General features: G+C 44.8%; 1 protein-coding gene across 1 annotated transcript in view; it reads right to left on the bottom strand.

The window, feature by feature from the left end:
- Positions 1-20745, bottom strand: part of LOC137306153 (sialoadhesin-like) — a 49521-nt gene that overhangs the window by 24916 nt on the left and 3860 nt on the right. The window contains exons 2-11 of the mRNA XM_067975212.1: positions 18377-18436; positions 17710-18066; positions 14295-14582; positions 12008-12283; positions 10832-11089; positions 8328-8603; positions 7297-7554; positions 5712-6043; positions 1487-1597; positions 419-610 (exon numbers count right to left, since the gene is read on the bottom strand). Coding sequence (XP_067831313.1) covers positions 419-610; positions 1487-1597; positions 5712-6043; positions 7297-7554; positions 8328-8603; positions 10832-11089; positions 12008-12283; positions 14295-14582; positions 17710-18066; positions 18377-18422 — 2394 coding nt within the window. The 5' untranslated portion in view covers positions 18423-18436. The remainder of the gene's footprint in view (positions 1-418; positions 611-1486; positions 1598-5711; positions 6044-7296; positions 7555-8327; positions 8604-10831; positions 11090-12007; positions 12284-14294; positions 14583-17709; positions 18067-18376; positions 18437-20745) is intronic.

Genomic DNA, 20745 nt, shown 5'->3' with positions numbered 1-20745 from the left:
GTGGCCGTGGGATCTTTCACTTCCATCTGAGAAGGCAGACAGGGGCCTCGGTTTAACATTTCATCCGCAAAACCGCACCCCCGACAGTGCAGCACTCCCTCAGTACTGGCTTGTGGGAGTGTCGACCTGGATTATGGGGCGAAAGTCTCTGGAGTGGGATTTGAACCCATGACCGACTGACTCAAAGGTGAGAGCATAATATCTCCTCATGTGGCTCGGTGTCAAATTCTGTCTGATAATCGCTCCTGTGAAGTGCCTTGGGATGTTTCACTACGTTAAAGGCGCTATATAAATGCAAGTTGATGATGATGATGCAGCCAACAAGATATCTTTGGACCTGCGGAGATCTCATGAACTGGTCCTCCTCATCTAACCGCTGAAACACGAGGGGAACAGGCCAAGGGACTCGCCTGCTCACCCTGTTAGGTGCAACTTGTTCTGACGCAGGCTTCTGGAAAGTGTGGCTATTGGAAAATGAAAGCTTGAGCCACAAGCCAGGAACATGGGTGGACGTTAAAGTTTGCAGGATCTTCAATGTAGAAGTAGCCAAAATAAAAAGCCCAGATCTCAGCAACAGCTGAAAGGACAACAGCTCTTCAGGTAAGATGCGCTTCAGAAAAAGACAGAACGGCTAAAATAGTTGTTTATTGTAGCATTAGTTCATTCTGTAATCAAAGCTGTTTCATCTGTATATGATATACTAAAAATCGTACAGCTGCAAGCAACTTTTCCCACAATAAATTTCTCCGTCCACATTTCTAACGGGAACTGCCTATGTAAACGTCACGCTGTAATTACACTCTCCCACCGGTGGTGGCGGTGTGCCCTCCGTTTTGCGTCTCCCAAATCCTCAGTCTGTTCTGCAGTGAAATTCCCTGCTCCAACCTGCTCCATGTCCCGACTTCTTAAATTGCTGTAAGTTTTGCTGTGTGACTATGAATGATAATATCAAATCAAAGCATTTTATAATAATAAGCGGAAGAAAGCATGAGTGTAAAATGGGGAGTAAATTCTATCTATCGGCCCTGGTCCAAATATCTTCGACCCCTGCTTCCCCTGAACTCTACACTTGGTAACGACCATTCTGTCAACATTCACAGACAGGAAAGTGAAATGACAAGAAGAAAAGTGACTGAAACACACCGACGGGATTGAGACTGTCCGTTATGTCCTGGTGGAATATCGAACGATACTGAAAGATATTTATAATCACAATGGAGAGAAGGATGTCTCCAACAGTGAGAGACATTCCTGAAGGAGGACGGACAAAATGAAACCCAGTGAGAATGATCTCGGCTCCATTATCACTCAAACTTTGTGAAATAACATCAGCTTTAAAAAATTACATTCGATTATGTCAAGAAGTTTAAAACTTGTTTTTTTGGGGTGAAGTCCTGTGGTTTCTAGAAAGGTAAAGGGGAGTTTCGATTCTCGCCTTCTGTGTTGTCCCCAGAGATCATGTTTTTACCTCTCGCTCAGATTATACATTTGCATAAATAGAGTCCTCGTCAAGATTGCAGTTTTCGTAGATATTATCGGCTTGAAATACGTTCCTGTAACGGTCAGTTTCGATTCCCAGCGTCTCTTCCTCATCCTTCTGTAATAGAAAAGGAAATGAGCAGTGTGACAATCGGCACAATCTGTGATTGGCTTGTTTGAGACCAATTAGATCATTGGATCTGCAATTGAGGCCCAACCGTGCAGGGTTTGATCATTGATATTGATCAATGTTGGGTTTGATCATTGATATTGATCAATGTTGGGTTTGATCATTGATATTGATCAATGATGGGTTTGATCATTGATATTGATCAATGTTGGGTTTGATCATTGATATTGATCAATGATGGGTTTGATCATTGATATTGATCAATGATGGGTTTGATCATTGATATTGATCAATGATGGGTTTGATCATTGATATTGATCAATGATGGGTTTGATTATTGATATTGATCAATGTTGGGTTTGATTATTGATATTGAACAATGTTGGGTTTGATCATTGATATTGATCAATGATGGGTTTGATCATTGATATTGATCAATGATGGGTTTGATTATTGATATTGAACAATGTTGGGTTTGATTATTGATATTGATCAATGTTGGGTTTGATTATTGATATTGAACAATGTTGGGTTTGATTATTGATATTGATCAATGTTGGGTTTGATTATTGATATTGATCAATGTTGGGTTTGATCATTGATATTAATCAATGTTGGGTTTGATCATTGATATTGATCAATGTTAGGTTTGATTATTGATATTGATCAATGATGGGTTTGATTATTGATATTGATCAATGATGGTTTTGATCATTGATATTGATCTGTGATGGGTTTGATCATTGATATTGATCAGTGATGGGTTTGATTGTTGATATTGATCAATGTTGGGTTTGATTGTTGATATTGATCAATGATGGGTTTGATCATTGATATTGATCAATGATGGGACTGATTATTGATATTGAACAATGTTGGGTTTGATTATTGATATTGATCAATGATGGGTTTGATCATTGATATTGATCAATGATGGGTTTGATCATTGATATTGATCAATGATGGGTTTGATCATTGATATTGATCAATGATGGGTCTGATTATTGATATTGACCAATGTTGTGTTTGATTATTGATATTGATCAATGATGGGTTTGATCATTGATATTCATCAATGTTGGGTTGGATTATTGATATTGATCAATGATGGGTTTGATTATTGATATTGATCAATGATGGGTTTGAACATTGATATTGATCAGTGATGGGTTTGATCATTGATATTGATCAATGATGGGTTTGATTGTTGATATTCATCAATGTTGGGTTTGATTAATGATATTGATCAATGATGGGGTTGATCATTGATATTGATCAATGATGGGTTTGATTATTGATATTGATCAATGTCGGGTTTGATTATTGATATTGAACAATGTTGGGATTGATTATTGATATTGATCAATGATGGGTTTGATCATTGATATTGATCAATGATGGGTTTGATTGTTGATATTGATCAATGATGGGTTTGATTGTTGATATTGATCAATGATGGGTTTGATTATTGATATTGAATAATGTTGGGTTTGATTATTGATATTGATCAATGTTGGGTTTGATTATTGATATTAATCAATGATGGGTTTGATCATTGATATTGATCAATGTTGGGTTTGATCATTGATATTGATCAATGTTGGGTTTGATCATTGATATTGATCAATGTTGGGTTTGATTATTGATATTGATCAATATTGGGTTTGATCATTGATATTGATCAATGTTGGGTTTGATCATTGATATTGATCAATGATGGGTTTGATCCTTGATATTGATCAATGATGGGTTTGATCCTTGATATTGATCAATGTTGGGTTTGATTATTGATATTGATCAATGATGGGTTTGATTGTTGATATTGATCAATGATGGGTTTGATTATTGATATTGATCAATGTCGGGTTTGATTATTGATATTGAATAATGTTGGGTTTGATTATTGATATTGATCAATGATGGGTTTGATCATTGATATTGATCAATGATGGGTTTGATTATTGATATTGATCAATGATGGGTTTGATTATTGATATTGATCAATGGTGGGTTTGATCATTGATATTGATCAATGGTGGGTTTGATCATTGATATTGATCAATGGTGGGTTTGATCATTGATATTGATCAATGTTGGGTTTGATTATTGATATTGATCAATGTTGGGTTTGATTATTGATATTGATCAATGTTGGGTTTGATTATTGATATTGAACAATGTTGGGTTTGATTATTGATATTGATCAATGATGGGTCTGATCATTGATATTGATCAGTGATGGGTTTGATCATTGATATTGATCAATGTTGGGTTAGATCATTGATATTGATCAATGTTGGGTTTGATCATTGATATTGATCAATGATGGGTTTGATCATTGATATTGATCAATGCTGGGTTTGATCATTGATATTGATCAATGTTGGGTTTGATCATTGATATTGATCAATGCTGGGTTTGATTATTGATATTGATCAATGGTGGGTTTGATCATTGATATTGATCAATGTTGGGTTTGATCATTGATATTGATCAATGTTGGGTTTGATCATTGATATTGATCAATGTTAGGTTTGATTATTGATATTGATCAATGATGGGTTTGATTATTGATATTGATCAATGATGGGTTTGATCATTGATATTGATCAGTGATGGGTTTGATCATTGATATTGATCAGTGCTGGGTTTGATTGTTGATATTGATGTTGGGTTTGATTATTGATATTGATCAATGTTGGGTTTGATTATTGATATTGATCAATGATGGGGTTGATCATTGATATTGATCAATGATGGGTTTGATTATTGATATTGATCAATGTCGGGTTTGATTATTGATATTGAGCAATGTTGGGTTTGATTATTCGTATTGATCAATGGTGGGTTTGATCATTGATATTGATCAATGATGGGTTTGATCATTGATATTGATCAATGATGCGTTTGATCATTGCTATTGATCAATGATGGGTCTGATTATTGATATTGAACAATGTTGGGTTTGATTATTGATATTGATCAATGATGGCTTTGATTATTGATATTGATCAATGTTGGGTTTGATTATTGATATTGATCAATGTTGGGTTTGATTATTGATATTGAACAATGTTGGGTTTGATTATTGATATTGATCAATGATGGGTTTGATTATTGATATTGATCAATGATGGGTTTGATCATTGATATTGATCAGTGATGGGTTTGATCATTGATATTGATCAGTGCTGGGTTTGATTGTTGATATTGATGTTGGGTTTGATTATTGATATTGATCAATGCTGGGTTTGATCATTGATATTGATCAATGTTGGGTTTGATCATTGATATTGATCAATGCTGGGTTTGATTATTGATATTGATCAATGGTGGGTTTGATCATTGATATTGATCAATGTTGGGTTTGATCATTGATATTGATCAATGTTGGGTTTGATCATTGATATTGATCAATGTTAGGTTTGATTATTGATATTGATCAATGATGGGTTTGATTATTGATATTGATCAATGATGGGTTTGATCATTGATATTGATCAGTGATGGGTTTGATCATTGATATTGATCAGTGCTGGGTTTGATTGTTGATATTGATGTTGGGTTTGATTATTGATATTGATCAATGTTGGGTTTGATTATTGATATTGATCAATGATGGGGTTGATCATTGATATTGATCAATGATGGGTTTGATTATTGATATTGATCAATGTCGGGTTTGATTATTGATATTGAGCAATGTTGGGTTTGATTATTCGTATTGATCAATGGTGGGTTTGATCATTGATATTGATCAATGATGGGTTTGATCATTGATATTGATCAATGATGCGTTTGATCATTGATATTGATCAATGATGGGTCTGATTATTGATATTGAACAATGTTGGGTTTGATTATTGATATTGATCAATGATGGCTTTGATTATTGATATTGAACAATGTTGGGTTTGATCATTGATATTGATCAATGATGGGTTTGATTATTGATATTGATCAATGTTGGGTTTGATTATTGATATTGAACAATTTTGGGTTTGATCATTGATATTGATCAATGTTGGGTTTGATTATTGATATTGATCAATGTTGGGTTTGATTATTGACATTGATCAATGTTGGGTTTGATTATTGATACCAAACAGTTTGTCTTTCGTGGATACTCACCTTGCCCACTGACAGATTGTATTTTTAACTGCCTCTGGTTGCGGCCTAATGAATTCTCCACCAAGCAGTTGATCATCTGCTCAGTGAGGCTGCTTCCAGTGATGGTGAGTCTGTTGGCGACCAAGCGGCCATCCCTGATGGACTGTGTCTCGTAGGTCCCTCCCCCTGGTCCAATCACTTCATTGCTCCTCCCTTGCAGATGCCACGTGACCTCAGCTGATGAATCCGATTGCACCACACAAACACATGTCGTATTGGTCAGATGCAGTTTGCAATTTGACTCCGGTAGTATGACGTCATCATCTGTAAAATATGTTTGAAACAGCCCCATTAAATTATCCAGTTTCAGGAGACAGGTACAAAAAGTAGTCACCAAGCCTATTGGGACGTTGGCCTTTATCTCAAGGGAGGCTGGGATACAAATTGGAGGAAATGATGCTTCAGTTGTACAGAGCCTTGGTCAGACCTCATCTGAAGCTTTGTGTTCAGTTCCGGACCCCGCACCTCGGGAAGGACATATTGGCCTTGGAGGGGGTGCAGCGCAGATTCACCAGAATGATACCGGGGCTTAAATGGTTAAAATGTGAGGAGAGATTACATGGACTGGGCTTGTATTCCCTGGAATATGGAAGGTTGAGGGTGATTTGTTAGAGTTCTTTTCGGATTTTGATAGGAATTGATAGGCTAGATAGAGAGAAACTTTTTCTGCGGGTGGGGGGAGTCCAAATCAAGGGGGGGGCATAACCTTAAAATTGGAGCTCGGCCGTTCAGGAGTGAAAGCAGGAAGCACTTCTTCACTCAAAGGGGATTGGAAAGAGGCTGAAAAAAAGGTCCCAGCTGGAGTGAGTTGGGAAACGGTGCATTCCCACATAATGATTGATGGAAGTGACAGGCAGAGGGTGTGAGCCCAACAGAATTTATTGGAACACCGTTCTATACCAATTATCAAACCCAAGTCCCGTTCTCCCATCACCCCCTGTGCTCGCTGAGCTCCATTGGCTCCTGGTCCGGCAATGCCTTGATTTTAAAATTCTTACCCTCGTGTTCAAATCCCTCCATGGGCTCTTTGCCCCCCTCCCTATCTCTGTAACCTCCTCCAGCCCTCAACCCTCCGAGATCTCTGCGCTCCTCCAATTCTGGCCTCCTGTCCACCCCCACTCCCTTCGCTCCACCATTGGCAGCCGTGCATTCAGCTGTTTGGACCCTAAACTCTGCAATTCCCTCCCTAAACCTTTCCGCCTCTCTCTCGATGTCTAATCTTGCCTGATAACGTTCCTGTGAAACGCCATGCGATGTTTGACTGGATTGAAGGCTCGATATAAATGCAAGTTGTTGTTGTTACTCCGCCTGACCTGGGAGCACTGGGTGTCGACACTGACAGGTCGAAACAGGGAATTGATCCCATCTGTCCATCTTCATGAGGACAAAACCATGTACTTCAAGTGATGTCACTTGAGAGCTTCTTAAGAATTATGGAACAAGATATTTGGTGTATTTTTGAAAATGCGGAATGTTTTTTATAAAAATGTTTTTTTAATAAAAATGAAAATACTCACATTCGGTGGGAACACGAACAGGTGGCGATCGAGAGCTGCCCAGGACACTTGTGGCTTTGCAGTAGTAGGCGATATCCCCTTCCATTCCACGGGGAACAGTAATGGTGCGATCAACATGGCTCAGTGCTGTATCTTTTCCTTGGGAGACCTTGTACCAGGAGTAATCATGGGCTGCTGGCTTGCCTTGGCTGAAACAACTCAGAGAAATCATGTTTCCTTTTTTGAATTCCATTCTGACGTGTGTGTTTTCAGGGGGGTCTTTAAAATACAAAATTATAAACACCTTAAATCCTGATCTAAAGTCAGAGAAAAGCTCCCTCCACACTGTCCCATCAAATACTCCCAGGGCAGGTACAGCACGGGTTAGATACAGAGTAAAGCTCCTTCTACACTGTCCCATCAAACACTCCCAGGGCAGGTACAGCACGGGTTAGATACAGAGAAAAGCTCCCTCTACACTGTCCCATCAAACACTCCCAGGGCAGGTACAGCACGGGTTAGATACAGAGAAAAGCTCCCTCTACACTGTCCCATCAAACACTCCCAGGGCAGGTACAGCACGGGTTTGATACAGAGTAAAGCTCCCTCTGCATTGTCCCATCAAACACTCCAAGGGCAGGTACAGGGTTAGATACAGAGTAAAGCTCCCTCTATACTGTCCCATCAAACACTCCCAGGGCAGGTGCAGCACAGATTAGATAGGGGGTACTGTAACTGCCCTGGGAGTGTTTGATGGGACAGTGTAGAGGGAGCTTTACTGTGTAACTAATCATAAGCTTTTCCTTGTATCCTTCACAAGAAGAGTTCAGAGAATCTTCCCCAGGAGCAGGATTCAAATCTTGGGCTGGAATTGGGAGTCAGGTGTGGTTGAGGGGAAAAGAGTGTTTGACACAAGAGGCGAGACCGAGCTTCTTGGAGTCAACGTCCAGCACGGAGAAGATGTGGGAGGTTCACAGGAGACGGTGAGGACCTGCCCTGAACTGTATCTCAGTGAATTCTATCTGTTCAGCCACGAAACGTAAAACACTTACACTCCACACTGACGAAGAACGGGATGGAGTTGCTGGAGCCCATTGTGTTTCCCGCCGTGCAGTAGAACCAAGCATCGAGCTCCCGCGTTACAAGACCCAGGTTGATGGACGCTGTCCTTGTGTTTAACTCAGTCCTATTGCTCCCGTCGATCCTGAACCAGCTGTAGTTAGTGGCCGGCGGGTTACTCTTGCTGAAACAGGATAATGTTACGTTGTCCCCCTCTTTTATTCCTTGCTCGGCCCCACTGACCCTCACCGCTGTTTCCTTGGGAGGATCTGAAAGAAAATAATCGTTCGAGCCAACGGAATATGGTTCTGCATTAAACCCTGGCCCCCCCACACTGGTGTTTTGTGATAAAAGTAACATTTGGAACCCCCAGAGGGGGAAGCTGTACTCAAATGGAATGTGGACTCTCAGACCCAAGTACCATCAGTAACAAGAAAGAGTCTGACCACCTCCCCATGCCATTCAATGGCATTACCATCACCTGAATGCTCCACAACCTACAAGGCACAATCAGGAACAAGGGGGGCACAACCTTAAAATTAGAGCCGGGCCATTCAGGGGTGATGTCGGGAAGCACTTCTTCACACAAAGGGGAGTGGACATCTGGAGAACTCTCTCCCCCAAAAAGCTGTTGAGGCCGGGGGTCAATTGGAAATTTCAAGCCTGAGATCGACAGATGTTTGTTGGGTAAGGGTTCTCAAGAGATACGGAACAACAGCGGGTGAATGGAGTTGAGGCGCAGATCAGCCCTAATCTCATTGTACGGCGGGGTAGGCTCGAGGGGCTGAATAGCCCCCTCCCGATCTGAATTAAGGTTGAAATGGACGGGGAGATCTGTTAATATTTACACTTAAAACTTAGATTTAATAGGTGTCGAAGGGCAAATTATAGTTAAAATATGAGTCGTGCTCCGGTGCCTCCTCAGCTGACCTGGGGTTAGAAGGCAGGGGTAATTAAACCAGGAAACACAGGCGTTAAGTCAGTCCTCATTTTAACGTCACTTATTCTGTCCTTATTTTCATATATTCCCATCAGAGCTTCCTACCCCCGCATTTATAATGGAAACTTCCAAAATGAACTTGTCACGCTGCAACGATGCCTTCCTGCAGCACCACCACTGGTGGGAGGGTGTAATTACAGCGTGACAAGTTTACATAGGGAGGTTCCATGATAAATGTGGACAACAACAACACCCTGCATTGAGACAGCACCTTTCACTTTGTAAAACGTCCCGAGGCGCTTCACAGGAGCGATTATCAGACAAAACTTGACACCGAGTCACATGAGGAGACATTAGGACAGGTGACCAAAAGCTTGGTCAAAGAGGTCGGTTTTAAGGCGCGTCTTAAAGGAGGAGAGAGAGGGGCGGAGAGGTTTAGGGAGGGAATTCCAGAGCTTAGGGCCCAGGCAGCTGAAGGCACGGCCGCCAATGGTGGAGCGATGGAAATCGGGGGGTGGGCAAGAGGCCAGAATTGGAGGAGCGCAGAGATCTCGGAGGGTTGTCGGGCTGGAGGAGGTTACAGGTTATGTAGGAATTTATCGCTGAACGAGTTGACAGGATGTGCACACAGACATTTAATTTTTAATTCAGCAACAGTCGATCTCCCCTGGATTTGCAAGAATTCAAGACCAAGTGCAGTCATCAGGTTAAAGGACCAAAGTGATCAGACAGAATTCAGTGCCCATTTTAAAGTCATGCATTCTGTCTGTAATTCCAGCACACTCCACTAGAGGGGCGTGACATAAATGTTGACACTGGAAATTTTAATGGGAAAAATGTTGACAGGAAGTGTGCGCCAACCTAACCTTTTTTATATATTATACATACAGATTGTCAGCAAAGTGGGTGGTTCAGGGAGTTAGCATGTTGGGGTAGAGCTTACACTGATCTCCACACAAGTTTCCATCAATTGCTTCCCCTCGTAGTGTGGGGAATCTCTGGGACAGGAACACCAATTCCAAAAACTTACCCCATCATCTTTGCACATCCACTACGTGGGAGGAAAGGAGACTATTTCAATGCTCTCCTGGCCGGCCTCCCATCTCCCTCTCTCCATAAACTCCAGTTCATCCAAAACTCTGCTGCCCCGTATGTTAACTCACACCGAGTCCCGTTCACCCATCACCCCCTGTGCTCGCTGACCTACATTGGCACCCGGTCCGGGAACGCCTCGATTTTAAAATTCTCATCCTTGTTTTCAAATCCCTCCATGGTCTCCTTGCCCCCTCCCTCTCTATCTCTGTAACCTCCTCCTGCCCCTACAACCCTCCGAGATCTCTGCGCTCCTCCAATTCTGGCCTCTTGCGCTGAAAGGCCAAAATGGGGAATTGATTCCATCTGTTCCTCTTTGTAAACACGAAGCCATAATCATTTGAGATGCAAGCATTGTCATCTGAGAGCGTCTTCAGAATTCGGAATTATGGAATAAGATATTCGGTTCATTTTGGATCAGCGGCAAAATGCGGAATTTTTAAAAATACAAATGAATATACTCACATGCGGTGGGAATACGAACAGGTGGCGATCGAGAGCTGCCCAGGACACTTATGGCTTTGCAGTAGTAGGAGATATCCCCTTCCATTCCACGGGGAACAGTAATAGTGCGACCAACATGGCTCAGTGCTGTATCTTTTCCTTGGGAGACCTTGTACCAGGAGTAATCATGGATTGCTGGCTTGCCTTGGCTGAAACAACTCAGAGAAATCATATTTGCTTTTTTGAATTCCATTCTGATGTGAGTGTTCTGAGGGGGGTCTTTAAAATACAAAATTAGAAACACGTTATATACTGATCGAAAGTCAGGAGTGTGATGGAATACTCTCCACTTGCCTGGATGAGTGCAGCTCCAACAACACTCAAGAAGCTCGACACCATCCAGGACAAAGCAGCCCGCTTGATTGGCACCCCATCCACCACCCTAAACATTCACTCCCTTCACCACCGGCGCACCGTGGCTGCAGTGTGCACCATCCACAGGATGCACTGCAGCAACTCGCCAAGGCTTCTTCGACAGCACCTCCCAAACCCGCGACCTCTACCACCTAGAAGGACAAGAGCAGCAGGTACATGGGAACAACACCACCTGCACGTTCCCCTCCAAGTCACACACCATCCCGACTTGGAAATATATCGTCCGTTCCTTCATCGTCGCTGGGTCAAAATCCTGGAACTCCCTTCCAAACAGCAACTTCATCATCAAACACTCCCAGGGCAGGTACAGGGTTAGATACAGAGTAAAGCTCCCTCTACACTGCCCCATCAAACACTCCCAGGGCAGGTACAGCACCGGTTAGATACAGAGTAAAGCTCCCTCTACACTGTCCCATCAAACACTCCCAGGGCAGGTACAGGGTTAGATACAGAGTAAAGCTCCCTCTACACTGTCCCATCAAACACTCCCAGGGCAGGTACAGGGTTAGATACAGAGTAAAGCTCCCTCTACACTGTCCCATCAAACACTCCCAGGGCAGGTACAGGGTTAGATACAGAGTAAAGCTCCCTCTACACTGTCCCGTCAAACACTCCCAGGGCAGGTACAGGGTTAAATACTTCTTGGAGTCAACGTCCAGCACGGAGAAGATGTGGGAGGTTCACGGGAGACGGTGAGGACCTGCCCTGAACTGTATCTCAGTGAATTCCATTCTGTTCAGCCACGAAACGTAAAACACTTACACTCCACACTGACGAAGAACGGGGTGGAGTTGCTGGAACCCAGTGTGTTTCCCGCCGTGCAGTAAAACCAGGCATCGTGATCCCGCGTTACAAGCCCCAGGTTGATGTTCTTGGTGATTGCGTTTAACTCAGATTTGTTGTTTCCATTGACTCTGAACCAGCTGTAACTAGTGGCCGGCGGGTTACTCTTGCTGAAACAGGATAATGTTACGTTGTCCCCCTCTTTTATTCTGTCTTCGGCTCCGACGACCCTCACCGCTGTTTCCTTGGGAGAATCTGAAAGAGAGGAGGTGTTTGAGCCAATGGAGCTGCCTTAAACCACTCCCCTCCACCCCTGAAGTTTGGCGACAGAGGTAACGTCTGTACCCCGCCAAGGGGGGAAGCTGCGCTCAAAGGAGTGAGGGCCTGAAATAGCCCCTTAGACCCAAATACCATCTCCAAGAAAAGACCTGCTAATCATTCCCTCCAGCCCATGGTATTCAATGGTATTACCATCGCCAAATCCTCTATCATCCACAAGGAGTGTGATGGAATACTCTCCACTTGCCTGGATGAGTGCAGCTCCAACAACACTCAAGAAGCTCGACACCATCCAGGACAAAGCAGCCCGCTTGATTGGCACCCCATCCACCACCCTAAACATTCACTCCCTTCACCACCGGCGCACCGTGGCTGCAGTGTGTACCATCCACAGGATGCACTGCAGCAACTCGCCAAGGCTTCTTCGACAGCACCTCCCGAACCCGCGACCTAGCAGGACAAGGGCAGCAGGCACATGGGAACACCACCCACCTCCAAGTCACACACCATCCCGACTTGGAGATATATCGGCCGTTCCTTCATCGTCGCTGGGTCAAAATCCTGGAACTCCCTCCCTAACAGCACTGTGGGAGAACCTTCACCACACGGACTGCAGCGGTTCAAGAAGGCGGCTCACCACCACCTTCTCAAGGGGCAGCTAGGGATGGGCAATAAATGACGGCCTTACCAGCGACGCCCACACCCCCAGAATGAATTAAAGAAAAGACCGAACAAGAGAGTAAAACATTTAATAGATGAGTCACACCAGTCCCAGACTTGGACTGAGGCGACACACAAGCTCGGACTGGATACAGATAAATGGTTCATTCACGAACTGGCAACCAGTAGCCAGTGGTGTTCCACAGGGGTCGGTGCTGGGTCCCCAACTCTTTACAATCTATATTAACGATTTGGAGGAGGGGACCGAGTGTAACATATCAAAGTTTGCAGATGATACAAAGATGGGAGGGAAAGTAGAGAGTGAGGAGGACATAAAAAACCTACAAGGAGATATAGACAGGCTGGGTGAGTGGGCGGAGATTTGGCAGATGCAATACAATATTGGAAAATGCGAGGTGATGCACTTTGGCAGGAAAAATCAGAGAGCAAGTTATTATCTTAATGGCGAGAAACTGGAAAGTACTGCAGTACAAAGGGATCTGGGGGTCCTAGTGCAAGAAAATCAAAAAGTTAGTATGCAGGTGCAGCAGGTGATCAAGAAGGCCAACGGAATGTTGGCTTTTATTGCTCGGGGGATAGAATATAAAAACAGGGAGGTATTGCTGCAGTTATATAAGGTATTGGTGAGACCGCACCTGGAATACTGCATACAGTTTTGGTGTCCATACTTAAGAAAAGACATACTTGCTCTCGAGGCAGTACAAAGAAGGTTCACTCGGTTAATCCCGGGGATGAGGGGGTGGACATATGAGGAGAGGTTGAGTAGATTGGGACTCTACTCATTGGAGTTCAGAAGAATGAGAGGCGATCTTATTGAAACATATAAGATTGTGAAGGGGCTTGATCGGGTGGATGCGGTAAGGATGTTCCCAAGGATGGGTGAAACTAGAACGAGGGGGCATAATCTTAGAATAAGGGGCTGCTCTTTCAAAACTGAGATGAGGAGAAACTTCTTCACTCAGAGGGTAGTAGGTCTGTGGAATTTGCTGCCCCAGGAAGCTGTGGAAGCTACATCATTAAATAAATTTAAAACAGAAATGGACAGTTTCCTAGAAGTAAAGGGAATTAGGGGTTACGGGGAGCGGGCAGGAAATTGGACATGAATTTAGATTTGAGGTTAGGATCAGATCAGCCATGATCTTATTGAATGGCGGGGCAGGCTCGAGGGGCCGATTGGCCTCCTCCTGCTCCTATTTCTTATGTTCTTATGTTAGATCCAGCGCTGGTCTGTGCATGAACTGTCCTGTGTTCCTGATTAGTGACTGATTTAATACACAGACCGAAAGTCTTTCTAACCAATACTCACGTTTCACACTCAAGGTGACATTGCTCATCAGTCGATGGCTGGTTTCAGGGTAATCGGATTTACAGGAAACAATTTGCCCGTGATGTTTGTACGAAGGGTTAAACGTCAGCACGGTCGAAACTTCGCCGATGTTCCCTGTGATGGTGTTGACGGTGGAATCGGGCACTTCGTTCCACGTGAGAAGGGGACGATTCTCAGGGCAGGTGTGGAGGGATTTGCAGATTATATTGGAGGGATTCCCTTCGGTGATCTCGTCCGGGAGTAATATGTTGGGCTTGTCTGGAACATCTGGATAATCAGAAAGACACAGAGGTTGGCGTTCAATTGGAACAGAGTCCTGTTGTTTTTCTCCAATTTTACATCGAGTTACATCGAAACATCAGCATTGAAACAGGCCATTGGCCCAACTGGTCTATGCTGGCGTTTATGCTCCTCCCTCCCCTCTTCATCTCACCCGATCAGCATATCCTTCCATTCCTTTCTCCCTCACAGCTTCCCCTTAAATCCATCCACGCAATTCGCCTCAACTACTCCTTGTGGGAGCGAGTTCCACATTCTCACCACTCTCTGGGTAAAGAAGTTTCTCCTCAATTCCCAATTGGATTTATTGGTGCTTGTCTTATCTTGCATCTGATCCCAGAGAGTAGGTGCTGACAGAGTATTTGGACGGGGAGGGAATTGCGACTGAGTCAATCATTTTCTCACAGGGCCTCCCCAGGCAAATGAGGGGCAATTTAATCGTTTATCACCTCACCCAACATTCTCTCCCATCCTCCTCAATCCGAGACCTTTCTGTGCGTAAATTGGTCGCTCTCTGTCTCCACATTGTAACAGTGACCGCAGTTTAAAGGTAATTCATTGGCTGTAAAGCGCTTTGGGACGTCCTGAGGTCATGAAAGGCGCTATATAAATGCAAGATCTTGATCACCCTCTGACTTCACAATTATCACCCCTGTTGTCATAGAATCTCACAGCATAGAAGGAGGCCATTCGGCCCAAAGTGCCTGTGCCGGCTCTTTGAAAGAACTATCCCATTCGTCCCACTCTCCTGCTTTGCAAATATTTCCTTTTCAAGTATTTATCCAATTCCCCTTTTGAAAGTTATTATTGAATCTGCTTCCACCGCCCTTTCAGGCAGCGCATTCCAGATCAGAACAACTCGCTGCATAAAAAACATTCTCCTCATCTCCCCCTCTGGTTCTTTTGCCAATTATCTTCAATCTGTGTCCTCTGGTTACCGACCCTCCTGCCACTGGAAACAGTTTCTCCTTATTTACTCTATCAAAACCCCCTCATATTTTTGAACCCCTCGATTAAATCTCCCCTTAACCTTCTCTGCTCTGAGGAGAACAATCCCAGCTTCTCCAGTCTCTCCACATAACTGAAGTCCCTCATCCCTGGTCCCATTCTGGTAAATCTCCTCTGCACCCTCTCCAAGGCCTTGACATCCTTCCTAAAGTGCGGTGCCCAGAATTGGACACAATACTGGGGCCGAACCAGGGATTTATAAAGAGTTTAGCGTGACTTCCTTGTTTTTGGACTCTCGGCCTCTATTTATAAAGCCCCTGGAGCCGGTATGATTTTCCCATCTTCTCATCAATTCTGACCCTTGGGCTTCTCGGAAGGAAATGACTGTTCCTGGCGCAGTTGCCGAGGGCAACGTTTTGGAAAGGTTTTGCATTCCGCACGTTGATATCTCCCAACCTGTTCCAGCGCAGTGACCGAGACAAAAGGCAGCGGGCGCTAAATTGGGCCGCGGAGCGCCCGTTGTTTCGGCGCTACACGGCCTCTCCGACATCCAAGATGGCGTCTTGGCTGCGCACGCACGTTTCCAGCATGACGGGCGCCGGACGCCATCTTGGTGTAGGAGTTAGCCCGGGTGCAGATAACGAATCATGTAAAGTCGGGAGAAAATGGCTTCAATCAGCGTGCAACGCTGATTTAAAGTGATAGACACCATTTTGGGACTTAACGCTTAACTCAATGCAGGGTCTTAACCCCAATCATCTGAACGTGTCTTCAAGCATCTGGAGGACCCCCCACCAGTGCTATTTAAAGGGACCAGGCAGGATTTACAGGTTAGTGGCTGGATTATTGCTTCTGGCTGCCCAGACATTTGTACCTGTTTTTGGAGGCCTCCTGTACTTGAATACCAGGACATGGGGACATAGCCAAACATTTAGAGCCAGGACGTGCAGGAGTGAAGTTCAGAAATGCTTCTACACGCAAAGGGTGGGAGAAGTTTGGAACGCTCGTCTGCAAATGACAGTTGATGCAAGCTCACTTGTGAATGTTAAATCTGAGATTGATAGATTTCTGTGAGTCTGCTAGACATGGAGTTAGGTCACAGGTCATCCATGATCTCATTAAATGGTGGAACAGGCTCGAGGGGCTAAACGCCACTGCCACTTGCTGCCTCCTGATATGCACCACCCTCTTCTGCAAGAAAGCGGGATGTTTGCCTGGGTGATGTGCCTGTCATGGTTGAATAGCTGCCAGTGTGTGTGTGACCTGTGAGTTGTGGGTGGGCTGCTCGCAACAGCGGTAATGTGTGAGGGAGAGAGGAGGCATCTGATTGGAAGAGTTGAGTTCTGATTGAAAGGGTTTGTTGGTATGTGGGTGATGGGGGGTGTAGTGTGTGGAGCAGTGGATGCGGCTGGTGGTGTGGTTGGTTGGAGATGCCACTTGACAGTTGACCTCACTCGCCTTGACCACTCTTGTCAAAGCATTGAACTTCTTCCTGCACTGAATCCCTGTTCTTGGCGCTATGCGCCTGGCATTGACTTTGTCCCCCGCTGCCTCCCACTGCCCTTTGGCCATATGTCTGGAGGGCCTCTTGCCCCCCCACCCACCCTGCGGATATAGGATGTCCCTCCTTCTGTCCACCTCTTGCACCAAGGCCTCCAGTGCATCAGCAGAGAACCTTGGTGCATGCTCTCTCACAGGCCTGGTACCAACTCAGATCAGCTGATTGGTGAGGTCTGGCATGCAGATTGGAGGATGTGGGATTTAGTGGTGTGCAACCTTTATTCAATGTTTTAACATAACTCATCAGTGTGTAAACATAGGGACGGGACCTGCATCTGTGTTTTACGTGTGCACTATCTGATCTCCTTGCAGACAGCAGACTGTTATTTTTAGCAAATAACAGGCACTGGCTACCTTTAAGAAATTTGAAGAGACATCCTCCCTTTAAGAGATTGGGGCTCCCCCTGCTGGTGGAAAGTGCGAATTGCATCGAATCGACGTGCAAGGATTTCAACGCAGCTTGACACTGAGAGGACTGAGGCCGGACAATGTTCTCATCCTCCCTGAGCAGGGACCATTGGGCATGGTTTAATAACGCATCACGCTACCCGCGCCCAATAATAGGCCCAATCGAATATCCCCCCGCCCCCTCAACACTGAGTCTTACCTAGCACCTGTAACTGGACAGGGCTCGTGAAAGTATATTCGTCATAGCCCTCCAAAGTCAGATAGAAGTAATAGACATCACTGTCGTCCGGTCTGAGATTATTGATCCTCAAGGAGCAATCCTTCTGCTCCAGGTTCCCAACTATTTCAGCTCGTCCCAAGAATGTGGCCATCGCATATGTGGGATCTTTGGTGTAGTAGACTGTGTATTTCCAATAATGCCAGTACTTAAACCAGGCTCCATGGATGGCCGTATAAGGGTGCGAAGGATAGTCAAAAGTACAGGGTATCACCACGCAAGATCTGCTCACTGCTGTCCTTGGCAGAGCTCGAATGGACCATTCCCCGGACAGTACGCCTGAAAAGAAACAGGGAGTGTGGGGGAGGGGGGAAGAAATGAAAGAAACAGAGCTCGGCAAACAGCGTCAAATCTAGTCATTGAAAGCAAGCTTTACGGTGTTCCGTTCTACCCGGTTGTTTGCGAATCGGCCGCACATATTATCCACATGGCCATGCCCAAACCAATCCCACCCCCCAGAGTCTCTTGAAATCTGGTCGCTCAACAATTGACCATCAAATATGTTTCCTTTCATTACCCGGTTGCTCTCCCAATTCGGGGCTCTCGATAAAACCAATTTCCTGACCTCATCTTAGCAAGTAAATTGTACCTGGTAACAAGCCGAGGAAGATCGACAGCGTTCCGAGGGTCTCCATCTTCACTTCCTCTCCTAAAAGTAAAAACAAAAATGTGGGAACACTTTCACAGCCCCTTGACCCACCGGTCAGCCCACAACCAACAACAGAGAGTACACTTCAGGTCGAAAAAACAGCCCACGATCCCCAAGCCATGGAAGGAGATATTGGAAAGGGTACGGAGCAACATTGGATCAGGAGGAGGCCATTCATCCCTTTGAACCTGTTCCATCATTAAATCACACCAGGGCTGATCTGTATTTCAACTCCATTTATCTGCCTTGGTTCTGTAACTCTTAATTCCCTAGCCTAACAAAAATAGTTTTTGGAGGCCCAAACCAACAAACAGCAAACAAAAAATGAATTGGTCTTTCTCCCCATTTGCTGGTTTGTGGGATCTTGCTGTGCACCAAATTGGCAGCGGAAGAATGGCTGCTCTTCAAGAGTAATTCATTGGCTGTAAAAGGATTTGGGATGTCCTGAGATGTTTTCAATGCAGGTAACGAAAGTCTCGCGGAATTAAGACACGTCCCAATTATTGGCCAACTTGGTCCTTCTTAGCCGTCATATCTTTACTCCGCTGGGCTCCCATTGGCCCAGGCAAAGCCGAGTCACATGCGACAGGTTTGTCCTTAAAGCAAGTTGACCAGATTCCAAACTGGTTGCCCAAGGAAGGAAGGACTTGCATTTTTATAGCGCCTTTCACCACCTCAGGACGTCCCAACACGCTTTACAGCCAATGAAGTGCTTTTTGAAGTGTGGTCACTGTTGTAATGTCGGAAACGTGGCAGCCAATTTGCGCACAGCAAGATCCCACAAACAGCAATGAGATAATGACCAGATTAATCTGTTTTTTAGTGACGTTGGTTGAGGGATAAATATTGGCCCCAGGACACCGGGAAGAACTCCCCCTGCTCTTCTTCGAAAATAGTGGCCATGGGATCTTTTATGGCCACCTGAGAGGGCAGACGGGGCCTCGCTTTAATGTCTCATCCGAAAGACGGCACCTCCGGCAGTGCAGCACTCCCTCAGTACTGGCACCGTGGATTATGGGCTCAAGTCTCAGGAGTTGGGCTCGAACCCAGGCCCTTCTGACTCAGAGACTCCGTGTAGGCACCTTGTGATATCTGTGCTGTGAAATGGTGGTGAACCATTTCTGTTTTTACCCCATTACACAAAAGGTCTAATTGTTCAACTCAAAGCTGAGGGGATTGAGGGTAAACCCCGGGGAACGGGTAAGAAACTGGCCAAAGAGTAGGAAACATGGAATATCGGTTGGGGAAATGTGACGAAGTGGGGAGAAGTTCTGAGGATTGGCGTCGGGGCCTTGCTGCACAAATGCCCCTACGACCCTCCGAGATCTCCGCGCTCCTCCAATTCTGGCCTCTTGCGCATCTCCCCCAATTTCCATCGCCCCGCCATTGGCTGCACCGTGCCTTCATCTGCGTGGGCCCCAAGCTCTGGAACCCCCTCCCTAAATTTCTCCGCCTCTCTCTCCTCCTTTAGGCAAGGAGTCAATTGAAAATTGCAAAAACTGAGATTGAAAGATACTCGTTGGTCAGGAGTTTTACGGAACCAAGGCGGGGAATGGAGTTAAGATACAGATCAACCATGATCTAATTGGATGGCGGAACAGGCTCGAGGGGCTGAATGGCCTCCTCCTGTTCCTACGATCGACCAGGGAATGGAAAAAGGAAATCTGGAAGCTTAATTTAAATTGAATTGTTTGAGAAGGACAAAGAGACACAGGGTCAAACTAGTAACAGATAAATTTAGAACGATGCCAAGAAATTCTTTACACAGGGAATGGACTGGGCGTCCTCCTCAATGTGGTAAAAATTGTGGAAGTGACTGGATTTGCCTTTCTGATCCATGACAATCTTGTGATCCTGTATTTACTGCGCAGAATTGAGAGCTGAGCAGTGAAGATAGCATTTTCACTGATAATGGATTAATTGCTCGGTGAATTACCGAGACCCCCTTCGCACAGTCACACAGATTTGCACACTCACTCACACTCACTCACACACACACACACACCCACGCTCATTCACTCGCACAAATGTACACACATGCATACGCACACACACTCACACACTGACCCACACACAGACACAGTCACACACACTCATTCACACACACTGACCCACACACACTCACTCTCATAAGAACATAAGAAATAGGAGCAGGAGTAGGCCATTCGGCCCCTCGAGCCTGCTCCGCCATTCAATCAGATCATGGCTGACCTTCGACCTCAACTCCACTTTCCCGCCCGATCCCCATATCCCTTGACGCCTTTAATATCTAGAAATCTATCGATCTCTGCCTTGAATATACTGCCTCA

Source organism: Heptranchias perlo, chromosome 42, assembly GCF_035084215.1.
Source record: "Heptranchias perlo isolate sHepPer1 chromosome 42, sHepPer1.hap1, whole genome shotgun sequence".
NCBI classification, from domain to species: Eukaryota; Metazoa; Chordata; class Chondrichthyes; order Hexanchiformes; family Hexanchidae; genus Heptranchias; species Heptranchias perlo.
This window is presented reverse-complemented; position numbering and strand designations above follow the sequence as displayed.